The following is a 25,428-nucleotide window of genomic DNA, read 5'->3' as shown; positions in this document are numbered from 1 at the left end:
TGCTTCTCCAAATATCAAATATGGATGGTAGAGGGTGACAGGTTTATTTCTTTAGCCATCCTCTGAGCAGAAAAAGGAGAGACTAATGTACAAATGCTGTTTCCACCCCTCCTCACACTCTCCCGTGTTACTTCTGTTTCATTCAAAGACAGACTGAGGAAACTTAACAGGTTGCCTCAGGGAGAACATCTGACTCAGCAATATCTTACCCTGATAAGGATCACGAGTTATGAACGTGATGCATAGTTTGACATACACTGGTAAGAAGTTCTGTTGATCATCTCCCCCCTGCCTGAGCCTCGCTTGAATTCGAATATTGTAAATGCCCTGCTAGAAGGGGAAGCCTGGCTGGGGATTTCCCTCTCGGGGTGAAGGCTGGTGCTGGGCCCAGCAGGGTGATGCTCCGTTGCGTGCTGCCCCACCGCCGTCGTCCAGGGTTCCGCACCGCCTCCCCACGCCGCTGCACCACTCGCTGGGGTCTGCTGCGGGGGTGCCCCATCCTCCCCCGGCCACACCTCAGGGATTCGCCGCCAGCGCGTCGCCCCTCGCCCCTGCGGGGCGCCCCCGAGGACGGGGCCTCCACTGCTCACAGGAAGCGGCGGAGCGGCCTTAGAGCCCGCGCGGTGTTTTCATGTCTTTGACTTGTGTGTGACGCGAGCTTTTTGTATTAATACAGAAATTTGAAATCTGACGTGCCTGAGTTTTCCTCCTTTCATCTCCTTCCGGGGAGGGCTCGGCGGCCGGGGGAAGCAGGGAGGTGTTGGGTCCCCCGGTGGGGCGGGGCCGAGAGACCTTCGGTGCCGGCCGGCCTTGAGCCCGAGCTCCGGCACGGCCCCAGGGTTCGGGCCCCGCCGCGCATGCGCACGTGGGGCGGGCGGTGCCTTGGGGCCGCTGCGGAGCGCTGTGGGCTGTGGGGGCACTGCATCGCGGGTGGGGGCGGGCAGGCCCAGAGGAGGCCGCGTTGCCCCGGCGCCGCGGCCGCTGAGTGTGAGCGCGGAGAGGGTCGGCGGTACGAGTGAGGATCCCCCGCGGCGGGTCCGCAGGGCTCCCGTGGGCTGCCGTGGCGTCCGGTGGCGGGCCTGGGGCTGCAGCTGGCGCCGCGGCCTGCTCAGCGTCCCGTGCGCTGCCAGCGCGCAGGGAGGAGCTGCGGAACCGGAGAAGATGAGCGACGCCGCGCTGCTGCTGGGCGGTGAGCACCCCCGACACTGATGCAGAAAATCAATAAGAACGTGGTCCTGGCGCTCCTTTCTCTGACCAGCCTGGTTTTCCTCCTCTTCCAGCTGTACTATTACAAGTTCTACCTATCGCACAAGGTATGAGAGAGCTGCCCTGTATAGGCTAGCCGAGTATGATGCTTATTCTTTTCCGACCGTTTAGCGGCATTAATACTATGCCCGAATTTCTCTCATATGGGTAGCGATTCCTATAATACTGGCATATTGCCCGGGCAACTTCTGGTGGCAGGCGTGCAATACTTCCTACTTGTGCTGATAAGTGACTTTTACTGATGGCAAGGTCAAACCAAGCATTATCTTAGGCTTTTTCTGAAGAAACAAGGAAAGCAGTATTTATTGGTTGCATGTTTTTCAAAGAGGTGTTTTTAAAATAAATTCCTGCCTTTTCTGCAGTTGTCTTAGTGCTTTGTGATTCAGCTTTCACACTTCTCTAAAAGTTATAGATCAAATCCTGCTTTTATACCACCCATGGAATATTTAGCTGAGTGTGTTTTTTCTGTAGCAGAGGTAAATGTTACTACACCAAAAACCAGTGCTTTTCATTTGGCTTCACAGTTGCAATGCAGATTTGACAAAGGAACTCCTTGCAACTGTAAGTCTTCATTTTATTTTTAGAGAAGAACCACGTAGGTATCATATTTCCTGAATTTGTTTTCTTTTGATGAGGACATTCTTAATAAATGCAGGCAGCCTTTGTGCTGGGTAGTACCACAATCTTTTACTTCTTTCTTATAGTTTTGTATTGTAAACGACAAGGCTGTGAATGAGAAATTCTGCATACTTATGAAAAGCTAAAAGCTGAGCCACCAACTACCTTGGCTTTATGGTAGGGATATACTCTTATTTCACATTTAATTCTCTAAGATTACATCTGGAGAGACTGATATAGGGTCCTGCTGTCTTTCCCACAGGGGTATTTGCCTAGCTCTGTTTGTCACTTTCCTATTTTACATTTGCTGGGACATTGACTTAGAAACTTAAGGCCTGATCATGCAGCATTTGCATGTCTCTAAGTCCTCAATGCTTGTTTTGTCCTAAATACACTAAGCTAGAGTAGTTGTTAATGGCTTCACATTCAGTGTGTTGAGTGACCAGAGGCATATAACCAAAGCCTGAACTATAAAGTGCTATCTGCATAAATGCCCCTGAATGTCTTCTTAAGAAATCCTAAGTAGGGATTCAACTGAAATTGACTTCTTCTTTTTTTTTTTAAATTTTCTTTCTTCTTTTTCCTCTCTCATTTTTTGGTTTTGATAGAATGGAACGGTTTTTTCCAAAGTCAGAGGGAGCCAGTCAGGCCAAGACATCACTAGATGGGTATGTACAATGTCACTGCTTCATACAGTTCTTCTGCAAGTCTCAGAGAACTCTTGGAATTGCAAACTTGGGGTCCAGTTCTCTTTCCTCTGCACTGGGAATTTTCTGGTATTAAGGACGAAGAGATAGTCTCCTCCCTGAATAAAGTTATGAAGTGTTTCAAAGCATCAGTTTAAAATAGAGAAGCAGTTACAGCTTAGCAGCCTTTGTTATTAGTATTTTAAGCAGAAAAAGTTGTTCTTTCTGATACAGAACTTCTGTGTTCTTTCAGACTGGGTATGGAAAAGATTGGCTTATTTGACATGCAGCTCATTTGATAGTCAGTACCATGGTAAAAGAATTGGCTGCAGGTCACAGGATACCTGTTTGGTTCTGCTGGGTCATAAAACTCTTCACAAGCAGGAAAACGTTACATTTCAGCATTCACAGTTGCTGTATTCCAGTGTTCAGGAGCACCATTAGGAGTGCCATTAGAAAATTGAAATTGGGTGGTTTTTGTTGTGTCTCACTTAAAGTTTGCAAGATGGGGTACAACCAAAATATGATGTTGTCCTCAGGGAATCAGAAGCTCAGTTATGATATTTGTAGTTAGCATTTGTTTGAAAACACTTTTACAGAAGTATTTAACAGATCACCCAGCAAAAGAACAGCACAGATGGTTAAAGAGAACAGTGCCCTGGTAACTGGCTGCTGTTCTCTTTAGATGCAATATGATAATGTTCCTAGTTAGCAAAACAGCTATTTAATGCCTTGTTCCTGCTTAGCAAGACGAAAGGTGCTGTGGTTAAGAGTTGTTGGGCATAATCCAAACCAACTGCTCTGTGGGCTGCTTGGTTGCTCTAGGAACATGTCACTATAATTGGAGGTGGCGCCCCTTGGACCTACCTACTAGGTGTTAGCTGACATGATCAAAGTGGGCTTCTAATATGCCAGTCTGTGGACAGAGTTTTCATTAAGCTTTAAATCGATCTTACAGAATCACTAGTAACAAAGCAAAGTGCTCCACAATCCTGCCGGGGACCTGGTGCACTCCAGGCTTTCTTCAGAGTCCCTTTGTGATGCATCCAGAATTCTCTATTTGAATGCATTTCTGTTAGCTGCTTGACATCATCACAGTCTCTTTCTACCAGTTATTTAAGTTTTAGTTAAAAGCACCTTTTCCTCTGGAGAAGTGATGGGGCTGGGAAAGGAAGCACATTTTTTTGCACAGATTTGCTTCCTGTTTATTAGTCTGTTCTGCTGTTTTTAGTCACAGAAATAATGCTAGCACATCCCTTACCTTTCAGCATCCACTTGAAATCACTAAGACAGTTGTCTTGTCTCTGCATGTACAGGACTTGTAGTGTTGCTGCCTAAATTCTGTTTGTTGATCTACATTCTGTCTTAATTCATGTTTTGTGCCTCTCTGAAGCCAAAGACCCATGCCAGAACTGGAGGTTGGCCTGTGGAACCTTGTTGAACAGACTCATTGCTGGTCAGGAGTAAGGTTAGAGCTTCAATCGGAAGGCCAGGGTCAGCTTGCTGAGCAGGTAGCTTGGGCAGTAAGCCGTGGTGTTTCTAACTTGTGATTTTTATCCTCTGTCAAACAGCATGTGGTTAGGAAATTCCTAGGCTTAGCAGCCAGTTACAATATACCAGTGTATCTGATCGATCCTTTCATTCTGGGACTGGTTGCTAAAGACATTGAACAGATCAGAAGTTCTCCTGAAGGTCCTAGTCCGGAATGCAAGTACTTTTGTGCTCCAAGAGACTTTACTACATTTGCACTACTGGACAAAACATGGAAATATGAAGTAAGTGCCTTTTATTCAGCTCACATTTGTGTGTTTTAGTGAATTCATCTGTTCAATGATTTTGTGACATGATGCTTTCATGTTTATAGTAAGGACTCTGCATTCATTGTGTGGAAGTCTCCTAAAGGTATTGGTAAAGGAAATTTGAGAGTCATTTACAGATAATCAGAAGTTTTTAGAAGCTGTCTGCAATATTCATAAATGCTTGTAGTAAGACGTCATACCAAAAAGAGAAACGTCAAGGTTTAAGGCAAGGCAGCGATAAACCGTGCCAGATGCTCCCTGTTACCCTGTTACTTCCCACCACCCCTTTCCTTTTTATCGGAAAGATGATAGGAAATGAAGAGAGACTTAGACTTCAAGTTGGAAGGTTTTAAAGGGTTTACTAATGCTACTAATAAATAGAGGATATATATACAAAATATACAAAACCGATCTTGAATGCTCGATGTGGAGCTGGCGTCACTCCAGCAGCAGGAGCTGGGCGTGCGGAGCTGGCGGCTCCAGCAGCTGCAGCTCAGGGCCCTGGAAGTCATGGGCGGGACTGCACAGCAAACCAGAAACTGGTTGCAGGGATGCAGGGCCTGAGGCCTGTAGATCGCAGGCAGACAGACAGGGTCCTCTCTAGATGCCGGCCATGGTCAAAGAGAGCGTGACCCTCGTGATCACCCTTTTATATAGGGGGTATGACAATTATGGGATGGAATACTTAATTGACCCTCAGTTGGTCAGTTCTAGTCACCTGTTCCATTCACCCCTCCTCAAACACACCCCTCTCGCAACGGAACGTGGGCAAACTTACTGGTCTTTCTTGGCTACTCCTGCACTCTGCTGCTACAGGAAAAATGCATTAGCAATGTCAATTGTAGCATACCACTGAGCTGCCTTTGACTCCAGTTCAAATTGCAGTTCTAGCATGTCAGGCACAGCAGCACTCAGTGGTGGTGTAACTTCATTCAGGCCACGATAGTCCACAGTTAGTCTCCACTCATCACTAGCCTTACGCACTGGCCAGATTGGGCTGTTAAAAGGTGAGCGAGTCTTACCGATCACACTCTGGCTTTCCAATTGACGGATCAACTTCTGGATAGGAATCAAAGAGTCTCAGTTGGTGCGATATTGCCAGCGATGCACCGTCGTGGTAGCAATTGGCACCTGCTGATCATCAGCTATCAGCAGTCCTACAACAGAAGGGTCGTCTGAAAGACCAGGCAAATCAGACAGCTGTTCAATTTTCTCAGTGTCCACAGCTGCTATACCAAATGCCCACCTATACCCTTTTGGGTCCTTAAAATACCCTCTCTTGAGGTGGTCTATGCCAAGAATGCATGGAGCATCTGGACCAGTCACAATGGGATGCTTTTGCCAGTTTTTTCCAGTTAGGCTCATTTCAGCCTCTACAACAGTCAGTTCCTGGGATCCCCCAGTCACTCCAACAATATTGATGTTCCTTTATCACTAGAAGGAATTATTGTGCACCAAGCACCAGTGTCCACTAAAGCTTTGTACTCCTGGGGGTGTGTTGTACCAGGCCATCGTATTTGTACAGTCCAATAAACTCTGTTATCCCTTTCCTCCACCTGGTTGGAGGCAGGGCACCTCTAATTTCTGTTTTGCACAGTCTCTGGGTGTGAATTAGAGGTTCCTTCAAGAGCATCAGAATCTCTTCTGCTCCTTTTGTAAACTGGAGCAGCCACCTTCTTAGGAGTTTTTCCTTTTATCTCACGTACTCGTTCTTGAAGTTCTGAGGTAGGTCTTCCATGCCACTTATTCATGTTTTCTCCCTGCTTATGTAGGAAGAACCACAGTGAACCTCTTTCTGTGGACTGCCTTTGTCCTCTCTCTTGAGATTGGAAACGCCTTTTCCTAATAGCTGAAGCATAGGTTTGTGCAGGTCGTGAATGGTATGTGTCTTCTCTGAGTTCTTTGATTTCTTGCAACAGCTTTTCAAACCGGTCATCAGATTTTTCACACAGTCTCTCCACAGCAGAGACACAAGGTCGTAGAGAACCAGCAAGGCTGTCCTCAAAGTCACGGAGCTGCTCAATCACTTCAGTAATATCTTGTACACCTCTAGCTGACCAGACCATTCCTGCCAATGACTTAGCATATGCAGGCGGTGCGCTTTGCTCAAATTTGCACCACAGAGGTCGTGTACAATTGATTCTATCTGGGTCCGTCCCCTCTTGGCTGTTTGGTTCAAAATAGATGATCTCTCGCACAGCTAATTCTCTCAGGAACTGGATACCTCTCTCCACAGTATTCCATTTCCCTAACTTGGATATACAATCTTCCTTGTAGGGAAATCTTTCATAGCTGCCAGGAGTCGGGTCCAGAGAGTAGTGGCATTAGACTCTCTTGAAATTGCCCTATCAATGGTGGAATGTTTTGACAGAGATCCCAGCTGCCTGGCTTCACCACCTTCTAATTCAATTGTATCTGCCCCATTGTCCCAGCATCGGAGCAACCAGGTTAAAATATTCTCGCCTTCACGATGACTAAAGTCTTTTTGCAGATCTCTCAGCTCACGTAGAGAAAAGGACCGAGTGGTGGTCACTTCATCTCCTCCCTGTCCTGATGATGCCCCTTGGGTTGATGTTGGCCCTGTGCCATCATCTGCTGCACGGGTAGTCTTTCTAGTGACTTTCTTACAACCAGCAACTGATGCTAATATGGGTTTACCATCATTTGATTCATTTCCAGCGTCTGAATGACTGTCACAGTGATCGCTGTGGTTACAGCAGCAACAGTGCCCAGTGTGTGAGGAAGGGGGGGCTGCCTTGTTAGCCTTTGAGGCTGGAGAAGTAATGTTATCTGCAGCGACCTTGGCAGAGGAGCTCTGCGGAGGAGCTGTAGCTTCAGCCTGTGAAGCCGCGGTTGCGGGGGCAGTGGCTGCAGCGGCAGCTTTTGCTGTTTTGCTCTTTCCTCGAGCGGCCAGGAGTGCTTTTTGCTAAAGCTTCTGAAGGTGAACTGCAAATCTCAGGACTAAAAAGAGACGCAAGCCTTCTATTGAACCCCATTTCTCTTAACAGTAACACAAACTGACACACATTCAGCAAACCAGATAACACCATCACAGTTCTATCAAAGCTCCAAGGATATTCAAAATTCTCTAAAACATTTGTGAACTGTCTTAGCAAAAAAAAGAAAGTATTGTTAGTCAGCTTTTCTAAAGATTCGCTTGACCAATTAGCAAACACAGAGCCGTACTGCTCTTTAATCTCTCCTGGAGGCTTTTCAAGGTAAAGCAGAAGTGAGCAGAAATTCATTAGCGGCTGCAATATAATGAAATAAACCAGTGACGAACCACACAACATCGTCAGAACCATTGTCCAGTTTCTTGTTGTTATATAGTGAATACTTCAATTCAAAAAGAAACTCCAACACAGATATGGAATCAGTGAGCACAATGTTGAAAATTACTGATGCAACTTATGCCATAACATCTTTAAATCAGTGTAATTCGCTTTGCCTTAATACCACTAAATAATGTCCGAAGCAAACAGACACACGAGTATCACAACTCTATGAGCTGGCACCATGCCAAGGAAATTGAAAGGTACGTCAGAGCAGTAGAAAAGCCAAAAATCTACAAATTTACCCCTTTCTCTTGCCCCACGTTGGGTGCCAATTATCTGTCAAGGGTTAGATTGTGGGGTGACAGTAAAACCCTGGCAGATGTATTGTTAACCTCCTCTCCCCCCGCTTCCCCCTTTTTGCCCCTCCCTCTCCCTTTTTCCCACTCAGGACAGGTGATCTGGAGGGAAAGAAGAACAGAGAGAAGAGAGTTGGAAAAATTAACAATGTTTTACTAATGCTACTAATAAGAACAGAGAAAATAATACAAAATATACAAAACCAATCTTGAAAGTCCCAGCAACTATAGAGCTGGCAACCAAAGTCCTGGATTAGACTCTGCAGCCAACTGGAGCTGGATTCAGTCTGTCACTAGGCCTCAGTTCACAGGGACGACTAGCAAGGTCCTCTCCTAATGTCGGCCATAAGCAGAAAGGAAAAGCGAAAGGGAAAATGGACAAGGTCCTCTTGATATCCCACTTCTATATGCAGTTTTCACGTGAATGGAATGTTATACACAGTTGGTCAGTTTCTTGGTCACGGGTTTCTCATTGCCCTCTTGCGAGATGCCCATCCATGGTTATCAATAAGTTTGCATTCCATTGCTAGGTTTACCAAAACATGTGTCTGGTTCTCCAGGAAATTGCAGCTAATATGAAGGCTTTAGCTGAGGGACAAATTCACTAAAAGAGAAACTTGTTTTTAACAAAACCAGGACAGCTACCATAGTAATAAATCTAAACATGAGCTTCTTCAGCGTTCTATTGGTCTTCTTATCAGCACCGAGTACAGCATCCGAGGAAAAAATATGCAGGCAAAAACTCAGAAAAGTACAGACACCTAGAAGAACTTAGCTAAAAAAAAAAAATCACTAAAAGAGAACTGGTCTTGTTTTTAACAAAACCAGGACAAGAAAAGAAAGTGGCCTGTTAGAAAGAAAGAAGGAAAACCTTAAGCCTGCAATGGAAGTACAGCCATAATAAATTGCAACCTTAGGTATCTGTCAGGACGGAAATGTAGGTATTGATGTGGCAAGGCTAGATAGATTATAATAGCTGGTGGACATTTCATTTAGTATGTCCTTGTACTTACTATAGTTTTATTTTTGTCACTTAGTGTATTGGTATCTGTGCTTTTCTTGAGAGTTCTGAGATTTTTAAATGGATGTGTCAAAAATAGAGATGTAGCATGTGATAAAGGGCAAAACAGAGTACAAGATTATTTCCTCAATTAAATGTCATCTGGAAATATTTTTTAGATTAATTTATACAGACTAAAGGTACCAGTGACAAGCAGCTTTTTTTTTTTTTCTATTTTTCATTTTTTAAGAAAAAGCACAAGATATTAAAATGATCTGTGACTGTTTTACTGAGAGAGTCCCACTCAAGTGAAGACTGGTGGCATTCTTGATCTGATCTGGCAGCTGTTTTACCCTTAGCTGTAAAGGAATTGAAGAAACTGAGCATAAGGTTTTGTGGCAGCACACTACATTCCTTTATGGCTCCTAGACAGTATCTGTAGCATGCACAGGAGAAGCTGGTATGTCTGCATAGGACACTTCATGGCGGGTAATTGAAAGCATCTTCAAATGCTGATTGATTCTTTTATCAGCTGGAATTTCATTCCCCTTTTCTATATAAATAAACAAACCTGATACCTACTGCCATGTTCAGAGTTTGGTGAGATTTAGATGCATATTTATGTACATGATAAAATAAGATTTTACAGTAGTTGTTTTTGTATTAGTGATATAATTATTCAGGGATTTACAGACACCAAGTTCAGCACAAGAATAACTTTACAGAACCCTTTGAGGATGCAGAGAAGGGTGCTGTGGGAAGGCGAAAACCTAGTCCAGGCATGGCTTACAACATTTATTTGTTGTTTTATTGAATAGTTTGAGGGACATAATTCTTTGTGGTTACTGATCTTTAAGGTCTTAGAAATTCTGGAATATTTTGTGCTTAAGTCTGATTATTAAATGAAAATTGGGAATAAAGTCAGTTAATTACAAGCATTTAGCATTCAGTTTTGGTTTCTCTAATCTTTAGCTTCTCTCTCTCTTTCCGTCTCTCCCTTTCTCTCATTTTTAGGTGGGACTTTTTAAAACTGCTGAGAAAATGGGGTTCCAATGGCTAAAGATTATAAACAAGGACCCCCGCTTAGATGGGATGGATGACCTATCTGGGATTGAAATACCCTTGCACTACATATTTAAACTGGCATCTCATGCCATTCACCTGGTGGTCTTCTATGAGAGGAGTGGTAATTATCTCTGGCATGGCCCCCTGAGGCTCAAACAACACATGGACAGAAAGTTTGTGCCTTTCCGGAAACTCCACTTTGGTCGCTACCCTGGAGCATATGAAAAGTGAGTTCAAAACAGAGGAGGCAAAAAGTCATTATGGCACTTCCAGAATAACTTATTCATCCTGTATATAAAATAAATCACTTTTCTAAAGTTAAGTTGTGAAATTTAGCTCATGTATAGTTCAGATCTCAAAGTGCTGGTAGATTAAGGTATGAAGGTATGTCCAATTCTGCTTACCTGAAAACAAGAGCTTCCCACCAGTTATACGTTACAAACTATGACTTAGAGGAAGTTGCTGTGTAGCTAGATGGGAGCAGGTGGGAAGCTGAGAGAATAAGTCATGACTACAGTCGAGTGTACCAGAGGATCTCCTGCTGGAGTCTGTGGTTTACTGTTAATATATTTAAAAGTTTGAAATCTGTTGGTAGCCATCTGTGCTGTCAACACGGGTGAAGTGAAAGTGGCAGGAGATTTGGTACTACCTAGTATTTGGTGTTCTTTCTTTAAGGATATGTACACAAAAGTTGAATACAGGTGTGGAACATTAGATGAAAAGGGGAAGCAACAAAAATCCTTTCAGTAATTGTCCAAATAATCAGTGTTAACTCAAATGAAGAGTAGTGACATTTGTAACACAAAGACATGTGCCAACCATTGCATCTAACCCATACTGCTAACATGTTGAGGGGACTCCTTTCTTGCATAAATGTTTGAAATGGTGATGTTACTTTTCCATAGTCTTATGCTTAAACTTTGCATTACATTGGTAAAATTACTATAAAAGTCTGCCTTTTGTTACAATGCTTTCAATAGCAGTATTTCAGGAAAAACAGGTCATTGCAAATCTTGACATTGTGTTTGAAGCCACGCACATGCCAATAGGCTCTGAGAACAGTATTCCTGTAGGATGTGTGTATACAGGTCAAGATGAATCTGTTTAACTTTTTATTTTAAAATGGCACCATTCTTTCTTCCCTTTAAAATGTGGAATCTGTACCAGTTGTGTGCCTAAACATTTGAAATCGGCTGTGTAAGCTGCTGAATATCACATTTCATTCATTGTGAAGGCTGAACAGTTTCTAAATTTTAAATGCAAATAGCCTTGAAAGTACAGGGTAAAATTTGGCTCTTAAATGCATACGATACTTTAGACAACCAAATAAATAGTCTAAATTTTCAAATGCACCAAACAACAGCTCTGAACAAATATAGTGCAAGTCATGAGCCAGTAAAGGAATCTGTGATCTCACAAACTAACTATAGACTTAAAGGCATCAAATGTCTTTTTGAACAAATTTGGAAGTACACGGGGAATTTGTTGACGCTCTTGTTGCTCTTCTGTTATGATGTTTGGGTGTATTTGGACAGAAGAATCACTGCCAGCATTATATATTAAGATTTTAACCTGAGCTAGAGGAAAAAGTGTCTTGTAGTTTGTAAAGGATTTGAATGGGGTAATGTATCAGCTTTCTTTCTTTGCAGGCCAGAACTTCTCCTTGTTTCCATTGATGACTTAAAAGTTCAAATTCCAAAAAATCCATCCAGTTTTCTAGAGGAGATGTTACACTCTAGATTTCTTGAATGTAGGTACAGAGAAGCTCGGTCTTTCTTTCAGGTTAGTGGTAATCAGGTAGTGTCTCTGAGATGTAACATTCTTTTTCACTGATTGACCAGTTCATTGTTTTTTACTTACATGGGACTGTTCACGTACATAAAGCTAAATACAGCCTCTGAGACTCAATCCACAGAGTTTAGTAAGTGGTAATAAAACTAAAACTTAACTGAAAATCATGGTCTGTCTTTCTTACTTTTATGGACATTTTTTGCCACTTTCCAAAACTTTGAAAAAGAAGAGGTAGCCAATATGTCCATAGTTGTCACACATTTTTACTTTTAAATAGATTCTGTGTAAATAAGATTAAGATCTTTTGTGTGTTTGTGGCTGAAATTTTTCCTTTTGGCAATTCTCAGGTTTCTGAGTAATATTTCATTTTATGTTCTTTTGAACTGTGCACTGCTCTCCCACATTTCCAGTTTGTTTTATTTGAAATGGTATATTAATTCTGAAATTACTTATTTAATTGCTTTTTGACCAAGCTAATGTTTTCACCACTATTCAAAGCATTATTTTTAGAATATTGGTACCTGATTTAGCAGATGGTGGAAAATTTTCTTCTGCAGTATGGGGAGCATTTTGTCCTAGCTTGAAAATGGCAGAGACACAAAATTCTTATGTGTTACCACCGTTAAGATTGTGGAGTCATAATCAAATCACTGAATTTCAGCCATCTCTTGATTTCATGAAAAGGGAAAAGAGAGGACACTAGAGTTTCCATTCTTCAGACATTTGAGGGGCTCTAATATTGAAATGAGCAGCTAGCATCTGTTTTGAAAATGAAGTATTCGTTTCAGCTGCTTGATGCCTGAGAGCTCTTAATGAAATCAGTTGTCAAACTGAATGGTGCATTGCTCCAGTGTTTGATTTGGTAATTTTTGCCCAGACTGCCGTGTTGGTTTTGGCTTTGCATTGCAGATTTTGCCACAGTTTTATCTGGAAGATTGGCATGATTTTCTGTTCATGTTGTTTCTGCTACATAGCAGAACTTGTCGAGATCCAGTTGTAACACGTGGTGGCGCCAAGTAAACTGATGTGCTGGAAGAAACTCTGATTCTGTCCCCGTTCTCCCCCACGGGCTCTGGGTATCAGCTTCACCGTGTTCAGAACTGGGGTTCCTCTGTGTTTTTGCCAAGTGCTGAGAATCAGTGTCTAATACATGATTTCTTATTCTACTTTACTGAGACTTTACATTCTGCTAGTTTGAAAAAACTGAAGATTGATGTTTCAGAGTTAAAATTTTAACTTGTCATTCTAGTACATGTTCTCAAACTGGTTTTTATATATGAAAACAGATACTGCCCAGATATTAGTTAAGTAAAATTTTAAAGATCATTTTTTCTTAGGACACTGAAAAATTAAGGGATGAGTTTACTCGCAGACAACAGCTCTCTTATTCTTCCTTTGCCTTCCAGCTGTATCCTGATGATGCCTCTCTTGACGCAGTGGAGTTCAGAAAAAAAGCAAAATCCTTGCTCCATCTGGCTGCCCTGACACTGAATAACTTAGGAGTAAAGTTCTGGCTGAGCAGTGGAACATGCCTCGGTAAAACGTTTGTGTTGTGTTGCACTTTTAAACACATCTGAAATTTTAAACTTTTCATCCTCTAGTGCTTGTGATGTCAGCTGATGTTAGCAACTAAATGTACCAGGTTGCAAGGTAATAACGTGGCATTAGCGATATTGAAATAGGCCTTTTTGCTCCAGACAAAGTGCTTTTTCTTTAGAAGCTTGAACCTTGGATATGCGGAGGAAATTTCCAGTGAAGCATTTAATATTATTAGCAGTTATCTGTGTAGTGCTGATCACTGCTTAGAAAGTATTCAGTAATCTAAATTGTGTGGCTTAGATTTACTGAAACGCAAGTGGGAAGGCACAGTGATGGGCACATATTTCTACTGTCCATGTAATCTCTCACGTAATTTTTCTTCCCATCCAGTTTGGTGCTTATCACTGACTTTTAAGATACAATTCACATTTATTTATTTTAAAACATGTCCTTTTAATTAAATATCAGCCTGTTAGAGGAGGTACTGCAAATTTTCAGTTCTGCTGAAGATGGAAGTAGGTTATCACAGATTCTCGTGTTATTGAAATAGGTTTTGAAAGCTCATGTGTGTGCATTTGACTTGTATTTGTTTTGTCCTAGAGAATATAATTAATTTTCTGAATGAACAGCTACTAAAAGCTGCTTTAATGAAACAGACAAAATGATGTCCCACTTCTTGTCCTACTGCTTTGCAGTAGTGCTTGAAAGATGATTAACACCTCAGATACTATTTAAATAATAGTTTCAAATCAAAAGCACATCTGTAGCCCTGTAACTGTTCATTACTGATCAGATTTGGACCCAAATAAAGAACACATTTTTTAAAAAGACATTTGGATTAGGAAACTGAAGATATTTTATCATTCAAAGAGTTAGGGTTTTTTCTCTCAGTCTTGGCTTTCTCGAGGAAAGAGCTAACTATAAGTGCAGTAATACTAGTTTTCATTGATGTGGTTTATTTCATACTAGAGAAAGGCAGAAGTCTTGTTTATGGCCTCATTCAAAGATCTTTGCCTAAGTTCATTTTTATATTGCTTTTGTTCTGTTTATATATTTCTTATGTTCCTCAATTAACTAGGTTTGGTTTGGGTTTTTTTCTAAACTCAGGCTGGTATAGACAGTGCAATGTCATTCCTCACAGCAAAGATGTGGATTTAGGAGTCTTCATAAGGGACTACAAAGCAGATATCATTCCGGCCTTTCAGAAAGCAGGATTACCACTGAAGCACAAATTTGGCAAGGTACACAGATAATGAACAATTTATTTCATTTGACTTTGTGTAGATTCACAAGTTGGAGTACAGCTGCAGATTACTATGTAGAAGTGGTATCTTGAGTCTCCTCAGCAGACATTTACTTATTAGGGTTTTACCTAAACATATAATTTTACTGATTTTTGTATGTTGGACACTGTGTGAGTAAACACTTTTCTTATTAGGTTTAATCCTGTTTGGGGAGTGCGAATTCCACCTCAGAATAAATTTTTCTTAAGTTTTAAAGAGGTATGATCTGTGAGAGTAATGCTAGGGAAACTTCAAAATCAAGGTAGAATTTAGAGTTTGAGATTGGATGGGCCTCATCATATGGGAGGACTGGTGATAGCTCTCAGATTATCTGTAGCCCTGTTTGTAAAACTAGCAGAAAGGAAAGGTTGGCTTGAGGTGGGCACTGAGCTTGTTCATCGTTAGCTTATGTGGATATTTCTTTATAATAGCTTTTTCAGAGTGTGGACTGCAGAATGGTAGCGAGAGGAAACAAAATTACAGGGGCATGAAGGTTCAGCAACAGTTCAAGGGATACCTCATTACTGGTGCTACGGAGTGTTTTATCATAGAGGAAATCTGTTAAATGAAGACACCTACTAATCACGTGTTTATTCACTGAGATGATTTTGCTTGTCACAGAGGACAAGGAGATGGTGCTGAAGCTTTTGGGGCTAAAGGGAGGAAAGATAAGGTAGTTCCACTGGGATGCAGATTTCCAATGTTCTCAAGGCATCAAAAAAACCCCCAAAATTGCAGAATTAGTGTATTTTCTTCAGTTAGGATAGGAGTCACTCTGCATACCTGACCAAAAAAAAAAATCTATTTTCTGAAACCTGCTAGCAAGTAGCCTTGAATTTTTCTGAGTATATACAGTATGTATTTTTGTCTTACAGGTAGAAGACAGCTTGGAACTCTCTTTCCAGGGAGATGATGATGTGAAACTTGATATTTTTTTCTTCTATGAAGAGGATGACCACATATGGAATGGAGGAACTCAGGCCAAATCGGGCAAGAAATTTAAGTATGAACTGGATTTGTACCTCCAATAGCAAAGAAATGGAACAAGTTAGTGCTTAGTGTTGGCATTTTATGCATTGTATGTTGTTGCCTGGCAAAGGCCGTGGTCTTTGTGGGGAAGGCAGTTAACAGAAGAGAATCAGTGGAGATTTTGCACTTCGAGACCGGAGAAGCAGAAGAACAGTACTATGCGTTACTAGATATATACTGGGCTTGTCAAATGTCAGTTCTCTTGTGAAATATAAAGGAAACCTGATATGTCATATATCAAGCAGATCTTATCTGGGCTGTGACAAGCTCTGAGTTAAATAAACAGAAAAGAAGAAAACAGAAAGTAGTCTCTAAAACTGTGTTTGTTTCATAGACTAATTTTGCAGTAAAAAATGAATTTTTAGACATCTGTTTTGATGGCAGAGCATTATGGCAGAAAGTCTCAACTATCCTTGCAAAGTAAACTCCATAGTTTAGGATTTTGTGGTGATGATTTGGAATACTTTATTGACTGTAATGTGCCAGCAATGCAGATGACCTTGTTGTTATTCATGTTCTGAAAACAGAATTTTAAATAGGATCCCACATTTCTTGCCTCATACTTTTCAGTGTTAAATCAACAAATAAGTACAACAGCTTCCTGATCTGCTCACCAAACTGCATGTAGGTTTTGAAAATTAGATTTATTTCTTTCCGTCACCCACCTTAACTCAGAAAAAGATAGTTGCAGGCTAGTTGAAAACCTTGTTGACTTCTGTAGGATTTAATGATTGTTGATATTTTGCCTGAACAGTGTTTGCCTATGTTTAGCTAATGGGAACTCAGTGAACACTGTCATCCAGGCGGTGATAACGTCTGAGCCCTTGTCTTAGTTATCTTTCTTCTGAAAGGATAAACAAAGATTGGGGAAGGTATTTTGATGACTAGACTCAAAAGGCACTCAAGGAAGAATCCTTGAAATATACCCCCAGAAAATGTGGTATGTTGTGGAGTGTTTTTCTTAGAATACAGCAACAATTTATAGTTTCCCAAACTGGGCTTAACGTCTTTTTTTTTTCCATATAAGATTTTAGAGGATCTTGTATAATGCATTCAGAGGAAGAAGCCGACCAATTAATTCCTTTCCTTTCTTTGTGCTTCTCTTGTGTCTAAATTGCTATATATGTTTCCATGCCTGTGGAGCTGACATGCTCTTTCACAATTCTCTTGTAGCATCAGATCTGGGGTACTTGAGACCTGTTTTTTTTCTCCTTTTAGATATGACTGGTCCAATGCATGAGAATAGAAGGCAGATGTGAAACAGTGCTATGCTCCAGCTCCTGTATTCTAGGATATCACAGGTCTTTGGGAACTCCAGCTTTCATATAAATGCTTTCCTTTTCTTGTAGCCTACTACTTATTTTTGGTGGTAATCTTTTTCAGGGTTTACAAACATGGCTTTCTAGTTCAATAAGAACTAATTTTCTTCGACACAGTAGCACAGTAGCCTCTGATTCTGAACCGGTGTTTCTTAGGCATACTTTACTGTACTTAACATATACAGAAATGGAGCAAGGGAACTGCTTGTTTATTATTATAAAGGCCCAAATCCTGACAGAACATGCTTTTCAGAATGCTTAGCTGAATAACTCAATATATGTATTATCCAAAATACCTTCTCAGAAAGAGGAAAAAGATCACAGCTTTTTATCTGTCAGACATGATGATTTAACATGCTTGATCTGAATGCCTGCAACACCAGAATGACCCTCAATTTTGCTTAGTCTTTCACCCTTCCAAAATTTTGGGGGAAGGTAAAATGAGGAGGGCAGCCAAAAGAGAAGTGATCATTTGATGATGCAGAATCCTAAATCCACTTTAACAATTTTAAAGGAATCTCACCAGCTGTTTATGTGTATCAGAAGATATATTGGTTACTACTAGATCATCATAGGTAAGGGTGGGAGTTCTATTCCGAGATATGTATGTCTTTTAAAAATAAAGGGTAAAAGACAGTTTCTTCAGAAAGCTAAATATTTCCACAGGCATATTTTCTATACATCTTGCTAAATAAAAGTAGAAAGAGTGAAAGTATTTCTCATTTAGTCTCTAAAATACTTTTCTTTAGTCTCCGTTTCCTTTGAGATCTGGTTTCTAAACCTTACAAGTCTGACTGTATGGACTGAATTTTCATCTACATTAAATACTCGCTCAGCATTGCATACACAAGCAAGCATGTATATCATCCTTATTTTGTCTTGGAGTTACAGCAATTGAGACGGTCTGTTTGTTTACAAAATTAGTGCTAGGCAGTTGCATGTTGCATTCTTCAGCAGAGAATAAGTATTTACAACAACTGAATCTGGGAATCAAATCTATACTATATGCACTAATCCTTAAAATCCGTTAATTCTGTAGGTTCTTAACATAGAGGACTTTGCATAAGCATAAAACCTTTTCAGTACTTTTGTATCCAAAGATTGATGAGACTAAAATTGGAAGGAAAAATGGTGAGCAGTGCCTATGTACAGGCAGTATGTAGCCTTATCCCAGCCACTTGGAAGGAGCAAACCATAAGCAAGGATTCCAGGAGTGTGAAGCATCACTGAAAGCTACATTTTTTCATCAATGAACGTGAATGTTTGATTTTAATAACAAATTGTTATTTTGGTGAAATTTCCAACTGACTTTTTGATTTCCAGATTAGTTTATATAAATTATCTGTTGGTTCGCCTTAGAATTCTTATTCAGAGTTCATTCTCCAGAGACTATATTATTTCAGTTTTAAAGTTCATTTACCTGTTTTCCCTTTGGTAACTGGCTTTTTTAAATTTACTTTTTGGTTTAGTTTAGAGCTAATCAGTAGTCTCTGCATATGTATCCAGAAGTGCTTGATCCAAATCTTTCTCTCCTTCCATTTAAAGTATAAAAGCAAGGTTGTTTTACTTTCTGAAAGTGTTTGCGCAGTGCTTAGAAATAAAACTAACTTGATTCTTAGAGGAACAATTGAGGTTTCTACTTCATGCAAATGCACAAATGTTTCAACCTTATTTTTCAAAAAGTGTAAGTCCTCATAGTTTCATTTAACCTGCAAAAAGGCATTTTAACATTACTTTTTTTAGTGGAAGAATTCACAGCTTCAGAAGTGTAATTGATCCACTGCAGAAATAGTACAGTCTTTTGGTATTTCTTTGTTTAACACATCATCTCTGACATTGGGCTCCTGTAGAATGTCATTCTGATCAAACTGTAAAATTACCCGTGAAGTTCCACTGGTGTAAGCATACTTATAGGTAGAGCTTGTGTTGGCACTCCTACAGAAAAAAAACAGATAAAGAACAAGGTCAGTTTGGTAGAATAAATGATTTCTGAAATTTGAATGGGCAGAGATTATTTCAGAAAGTACAGGGTGGCAGCTGTATCTTAATTATGCATCTGCTGCAAGCCTGGCACCATGTTTAAACAACAGTACTGAAGGGGAATTGGATGCCTTTATTAGGTAAGATTGAAGAAAAGTAAAAAGGCCCGATTCGTAGTAAAGTATTTAATGCTGCTTTTCTCAATATCTCCCCTACCAAATAACATTGATCATCCTCTTGACACCCTTCTAGATGAGGTAACTGTTAAATCCAGTTAAGCAGAGAAGTAGAGACAGAAACTAAGTGATTTCTTGTAGGCAGCAGAATGATATGAGACTAAGCAGGAAAAGAATTAGAAATGCTCCTTCCTAAGAACATGTGGCAAATGCTATCTGGTTACTATTGGTAAGAACCCCCCAGTCCAGTATGTAAATAGTATTTCATAGACAGGAAGCTATGAAATAAGAAAAAATATTATAAATGTGACAGGGGCACTTGCTGCAGTTTCTTGCTTTCTCCAGGAACTTATTTGGGGGTGCATTTCAGTCTTCTGCCAGTAACCATGTTCTTTTGTTGTGACACAGGTATCTCTTTCCAAAGTTTACTCTATGTTGGACTGAATTTGTAGAACTCAAGGTACATGTGCCCTGTGAAACCCGTCAGTATGTTGAAGCCAACTATGGCCCAGACTGGAAGGTTCCTGTGAAGATGTGGGACTGGAAGAGCTCACCGTCCAACGTGCAGTACAACGGTGTCTGGCCTGTCGATGAATGGGACGATGTAATTCAAATCTACTGACCACCTGCCTGCTAATAGAACATGCCTGCTGTCCTTGAAACTGTCAGTCTGTAATTTCCCAGAAGCGTCAAGATCTGTTCCTTTTGTAACTTCTCATCTGTTTCCTTAGGGATCGTTTACCTTTATTTGCTTAAGAGGTATTTTTTTCATCTTCGTTGTCCATTTTCCCGTTAGCTAAAGGAAAAGATTAAAGGCAGGATGTGGCAACTAAAGAGAAGGGAAGCTGAAAGAAAAGCTTCACCAAGAGACTAGAGAAGAAATGTTGTAGCGAACTTATGGGCCGTTGACTGTTTAAATGTCAACGGTGTCCAGGTGGCTTAGACGTTCCTGGGATCATGAAAACCTTGAGACTGTTCGCTTCTCAAGCTGGAGACAGGGATAGGATGGAAAAATCCCAGAGAAAATCCCTCTTTTTTTCAGAGGAGATCCTGTGAATATTTAACTTTTAAAGACCAGAGTTATGAGTGCCTCAAATGGGCTTGATTTGAGACTGATACATCCATCCCTACAATAGGTACCATGTTGCTGTTGGGAGTGGAGCTTTTCTGTTACACAGAACCTGTGTGACTCACCTGCTTTATGTGGAGGAGGTAATGGTATAATACTAAATGAATGGAAAGAGAAACTGTCCATATCAGAGATCTTCCAAAAACAGTTGGGTTTTTTGTGAACTAACCACTGCAGGCAATTATGACAGGGAATGTTATCTTCTTTTTATTTTTCTTCTTTTTTTTTCCTTTTTTTTTTTTTTTTTTTTTTTTAAGAGCAGGAAGGTGCATGCCACAGGGATGTCTTTCCCATGAAAAAAACAAATATTCTGGATTTGATATTTCAATTTTAGAAAATTATAGCTATCCTTGCTTTCTTACAGATGGATAGAAATGGGGGTATGCATAGTTTTCCGTTTAATATGTGCTCACAGAACAGAGATCTCAGGGAATCACAGCTCTTTTCTCTAAGTGTAAGTAGAAGCATGTGCAAATACCATCTATTCTATCAAATTTGCAGTAGCATAATTGCCAATGAAGTGTTAGTGTAGCATTAGGCTTTGGATGAGAAGAAGGTGGAAGCTTGACAGCTCTTTCCTTTTCCTTCTGCTTGTGCTTTGGTCAAAGAAGCAAGCTTGCTTCAATGCTGTGTAGAGGCATAATAAATTTCCAACGTGTTTGTTCCAGTTCTGCTGTGCAGGGAAGACAAGGGCGCTAGAGCTACTAGTTAGTATTGCTGTAATACATGGTACAGACCGAGGAGTACTTGCGAACCAGTTTCGAGGTACTGAATAGAGCACATCTTGACTTGCATCAAACCTGTATCTATTCTTTCCTTGCTCAAGCAGAAAGGTTACCTGTGGATCGGGGCTTTTCCACCTTTCACTGGGTAGAGGTAGGTTGAGTCTGTGGTTTGTGTTGTTCGTGGATTTGCAGTTTTCAGCTGTCTGTTCAAATGTGTGGATTTCTGGAGAGATGAAATGGCTCCCATGTGATGATTTTACTAGTCTGTCATTCCAGGTACACTCTGGGGCTTCCCTGCTGGTTTTGTCCTGGAGTGTGCTGCTTGCTGCCAGTCCTCCCAGTTCAGCAGTCTCCTGTCACTGAAGCCCTAAAGTAAATGGTTATACTTCTGGCAACAACTTGTCAGGTTGGCTCTTCTGTTGGTGTGGTAACTTTATTAACTTTGCCCAATTGAGAAGAGAGAGATGTGAAATCCTGCTAATGCAGTTTACTTGGTAACCATTACGTCATAAGGGATAATTTTTCAGGTAGAATTCTTTCGTCTTTTTCCTTAAAATAAAAGAAAGCTCATGTCCTTCTGGTTTTTGTGTACATAACTCTGTTCTTGTGAACTTTTTTGTTTAGTAATGTACAGTGAGCCTGTAAGTTTTTCAAGTGTGATAGATGTTTAAGAGTGAAAGAAAAGCTACTATCAGAAAATGATAATCCTATCAGATTGTTAACTTTGTAGATAGAAGACTAATGGAAAAAAAACGCATGTCCCTGAAAGGGAGGATGTCTTAAATATTTGATTATACCTGTAAGTTATTCTTCAGGTTAAAATATTTTCTCTTCAGAACGTACAAGTGCATATTTAACACTGATTAAGAAGAAGAGTCTAATTTGCAACTCAAGATGTTGTTTCATCCTTTGTTCGGTAATCTTGGGCAGCAATTAACACACTTCATTCTGGTTACTGTGACATAACACGCAGAGAAAAACTTCAAATTGTTTTTTTTACACTGTTTATTGACTGTCTGTCTTGAGTGTTTGTGTCCAAGCATCTCTATTAAAAAACAACAAAGATACTTTGAATAAAGCGGGTGCCCATATGTAGAAAAAAGGATCCTTGAATTGCACGAACACATTGCAACTTCTGCATGTCACCTGTCATGCCTTGTGCAGTGCCCTGGCTGCACATTTTCTGCTTGAGGATTGCATCCTAAGGAGCGGTGTAAACATTGCGGAACTGGTGCTCTTTGAAGGCGTGCTCTGAGGCTGCAACCTTATGATTGCCCACAGAAATACACAGATTTAGGCATTTGTTTCCTGTTAGCTCTCCTGGATTTCTGCATCTGAAGTGGATTCTTAATTCTGTGTTACTTTCCTAAACACTAAATACCTTCATTTTTAAAGTGCTCTGGAGTACAGGGCAATTTCTGAATTTACCGGTGTGCATTTATGGTCTTAAGCAACAACACACAAAGTACCTTGACTTTCAGGTGACAAACAAAGCACATTCCATATGTGTAACTGCTAAAGACAGCAGAGCCTATTCAAGCAATGCCCGTGAGTTGAGAAGATGATAGCAAGATGTTCAAAGCTCTGAAATAACTACAAAGTTTGAAGAAATAGTGTTGCCTGAAGAGAAGGGACCATGAAGAGTCTTATTTTCACTTTCCTTTTCCCTTTTCCTTTCCTCCCGTAATGATGGAATGACTTTCAGGAGCTTAGATCTGTGCTTTCTTACTGGTGGATAGAATTCTGTTGAGTTCATGCAGCAGTTCAAGAAGTTCAGGGGCAGCTACCTCACTGCTAAGGCACGTTTTCTTTCTCTCCATGCCATTCTACCACATTGTTGCAGAACAAAATGCGGTAACTTGGAAAACTGCACACAAACCCTTCAAAGACTAGCACTTGTATCTAATATCTACATCCTCTGTTTTAGTAAATAGGCACCAGCAGCTGGTTTACGTCAGCTGAAAATCTTGTTTAATAGCATTAGATTGCCTAATGGTAAATTCTCTACTGATGCTTGTGTCATACATAGATACGCTCTTGATTTAGACTGCAGCAAAGCACATGAGTTATGAGTTGAATTAGTCTTTTGAAATCCAAGACACTGCTGTATTTAAGGGGCATGGGTGAGAACTTTCACTTTGGGAAAAAAAAAATGGACAATTAAAGTTTTGTTCTTAAAGAAAGGAAACTAACCCTGTTGTGGTTGGGCCTGTTGTCCTGAAAAAATAAAACTTTCCTGCAGGTTACTGGAGAAGTCACAAAATTTACAAGGTGAAATATTATGCCTGATGCTTCACAGATCATACTGCGATCTCACAGCATTCTTCTTCCAGCCCTAAAACTTCTGAATACCTTCTTTTATCAAAATAATTAGCTTGAGCATGGTGGCTACAATGTTCCTGTATTTCAGACTGCAGGAACATGAAACATTGGTGTCACTCAGGGCAGTAACATGTTGGAGGCAGTACTCGATGTGCAAAGATTCAGGTTAGTTCTGAAACAGAAAGCAATTTAGACCTGTGGTTGATAGCAAGCTGAATACCTGGTTACACAGGATGGTGGTGTAAGCAAATGAAATGGATGTGGGGAAGAGCGCTGGCATCTGCAGGAAGAGTGAAATGACACTTACGTAACTACGTTCAGCATTTCAGCTAGTGTATGAAGATCAGCGCAGCCTTGCCTATTAAGGTGGTAGATCAGCTGGGGAGTGTTTAGAGGAAAATAGTGGGCTATAGAAAACCACCTAGAAGGAAATGTTGAAAGAAGTGTGGTTGTTTGGGCTGAGAAGGATGTAGCAGATACTACATCGTGTTCGCTTGGTTGACAATGCAGGAATGAAGAACCCTAAATTTCACCAAGGAAGATCAGACTGGACTGTAGGGAAAGTTTTGGCATTTAATGCTATAATGAGAGGTTAATAGCTTGGGGAAGGACATAGTATCTCTACCCTTGGAGGCCTTCAAGAATGTTGTTGGTCCATAAACATCTGGAAGAAACTGATTGTGTGTGTTCTTGCTGTCACCTGGAAGAGGGCCTGACTGAATTTAGGAAGTTTTTTCATTATTTCTTTCATTGTTGTGTTTGAGTTTTGTTTGGTTGTTTTTTGTTTTGTTTTTTAATTTTTGTGTGTATGTGATCTAAACAGTATTCCAATATTTGGCCTGTACAATTCAGCCTCCTGAGGGAGCTGGTGGAATAGCTTTATCCCAAGAAATAAGAGGTAGTGTTAGCAGACTCGGGGTGCTGTTCTCTGAAGATTAGATTGTAATCCTAAGAGTGATTTATAGTGCATATTTCATAAAGTCCAGGTTTGCCAGGTAGCATCAGGGTAAAAATGTTATGGGTATGTATGGATCTCTGACTTGAGACAAAATCCCAGAATAAGAGAGTGGTGGGACCACTGGAGGTCATCTGGCCCAACCCTTGTTTTCCAACAGGGCCACATACAGCTGCTTGCCTAGGACTGTGTCCAGCTGGCTTATGCATATTTCCAAGGATAACAAATCCACAGTTCCTCTGTATCTGGGCAGCCTTTACTGATGCTTAGTCATCCTCACAATGAAGAAGTGTGTCTGATGATAAGGAACCTCCTGTGTTTCAGGTTTTGCCTGTTGCCTCTTGTCCTGTCAATGAGCAACACTCAAAAGAACTTGGATCCTTCTGTTTTGCACCCTCCCTTCAAGTATTTATATACATTGATGAGCCTTTGGTCAGAAAAGGAAGGCTGAAGAAAACGTTCTGGCCACCCTGATAAATCACAGAACTATAGAATGGTTTGGGTTTGAAGGGATCTTAAAGATCATCTAGTTCCAGCTTCCCTGCCATAGGCAGGGACGCCTTCCACTAGAGCAGATTGCTCAGAGCTCATCCAGCCTGGCCTTGAAGACTTCCAGGGATGGGGCATCCACAACTTCTCTAGGTAACCTGTTACAGTGCCTCACCACCCAAATTTCTTCCAAATATCTAATGTACTCTCTTTCGGTTTAAAACTGTTACCCTTCCTCCTATCGCTACTCTCCCTGATAACACATCACTCCCCATCTTTCCTGTAGGTACTGGAAATTTGCTATAGGGTCTCCCTGGAACCTTCTCATCACCACCAACTCTCTCAGCCTATCCTCATAGCAGAGGTGTTCCACCTCTCTGATCATCTTCATGGCCCTACTCTGGACCCTCTCCAACAGGTCCATATCTTCCTTATGCTGAGTGCTCTGGAGCTGAACATTGTACTCCAAGTGGGGTCTCACAAGGGCAGAGTAGAGGAGTAGAATCACCTCCATCAACCTGCTGGTCACACTTTTTATGCAGCCCAGCATATAGTTGGTTTTTGAGGCTGGAAGCACATATTGCTGGCTCATGTCCAGCTTTTGCTTCACTACTACCATCAAGTCC

At 40.9% G+C, this 25,428-nt stretch overlaps 1 protein-coding gene across 3 annotated transcripts; it reads left to right on the top strand.

The window, feature by feature from the left end:
* Window positions 1-1,208: 1,208 nt before the first annotated feature.
* Window positions 1,209-21,070, top strand: FKTN (fukutin; the record flags this gene model as incomplete). 3 transcript variants are annotated; one of them, XM_080362874.1, is made up of 9 exons in its annotated part: window positions 1,209-1,313; window positions 2,493-2,552; window positions 4,142-4,345; window positions 10,015-10,292; window positions 11,715-11,847; window positions 13,263-13,392; window positions 14,503-14,636; window positions 15,554-15,681; window positions 19,591-21,070. In XM_080362874.1, the coding sequence occupies 9 exons, from the start codon at window positions 1,209-1,211 to the stop codon at window positions 19,802-19,804; spliced, it is 1,386 nt and encodes a 461-aa protein (XP_080219000.1). In that variant the 3' UTR covers window positions 19,805-21,070. The 3 variants fall into 3 exon arrangements, with proteins under 3 accessions (XP_080219000.1, XP_080218998.1, XP_080218999.1); XM_080362872.1 differs by lacking the exon at window positions 1,209-1,313 and adding an exon at window positions 2,041-2,061; XM_080362873.1 differs by lacking the exon at window positions 1,209-1,313 and adding an exon at window positions 2,041-2,061 and having other exon boundaries at window positions 15,554-15,725; window positions 19,591-19,684.
* Between the last annotated feature and the right edge of the window lie 4,358 nt (window positions 21,071-25,428).

The sequence above is a fragment of the Nesoenas mayeri genome (genome assembly GCF_963082525.1).
Source record: "Nesoenas mayeri genome assembly, chromosome: Z".
NCBI lineage: Eukaryota > Metazoa > Chordata > Aves > Columbiformes > Columbidae > Nesoenas > Nesoenas mayeri.
This window is presented reverse-complemented; position numbering and strand designations above follow the sequence as displayed.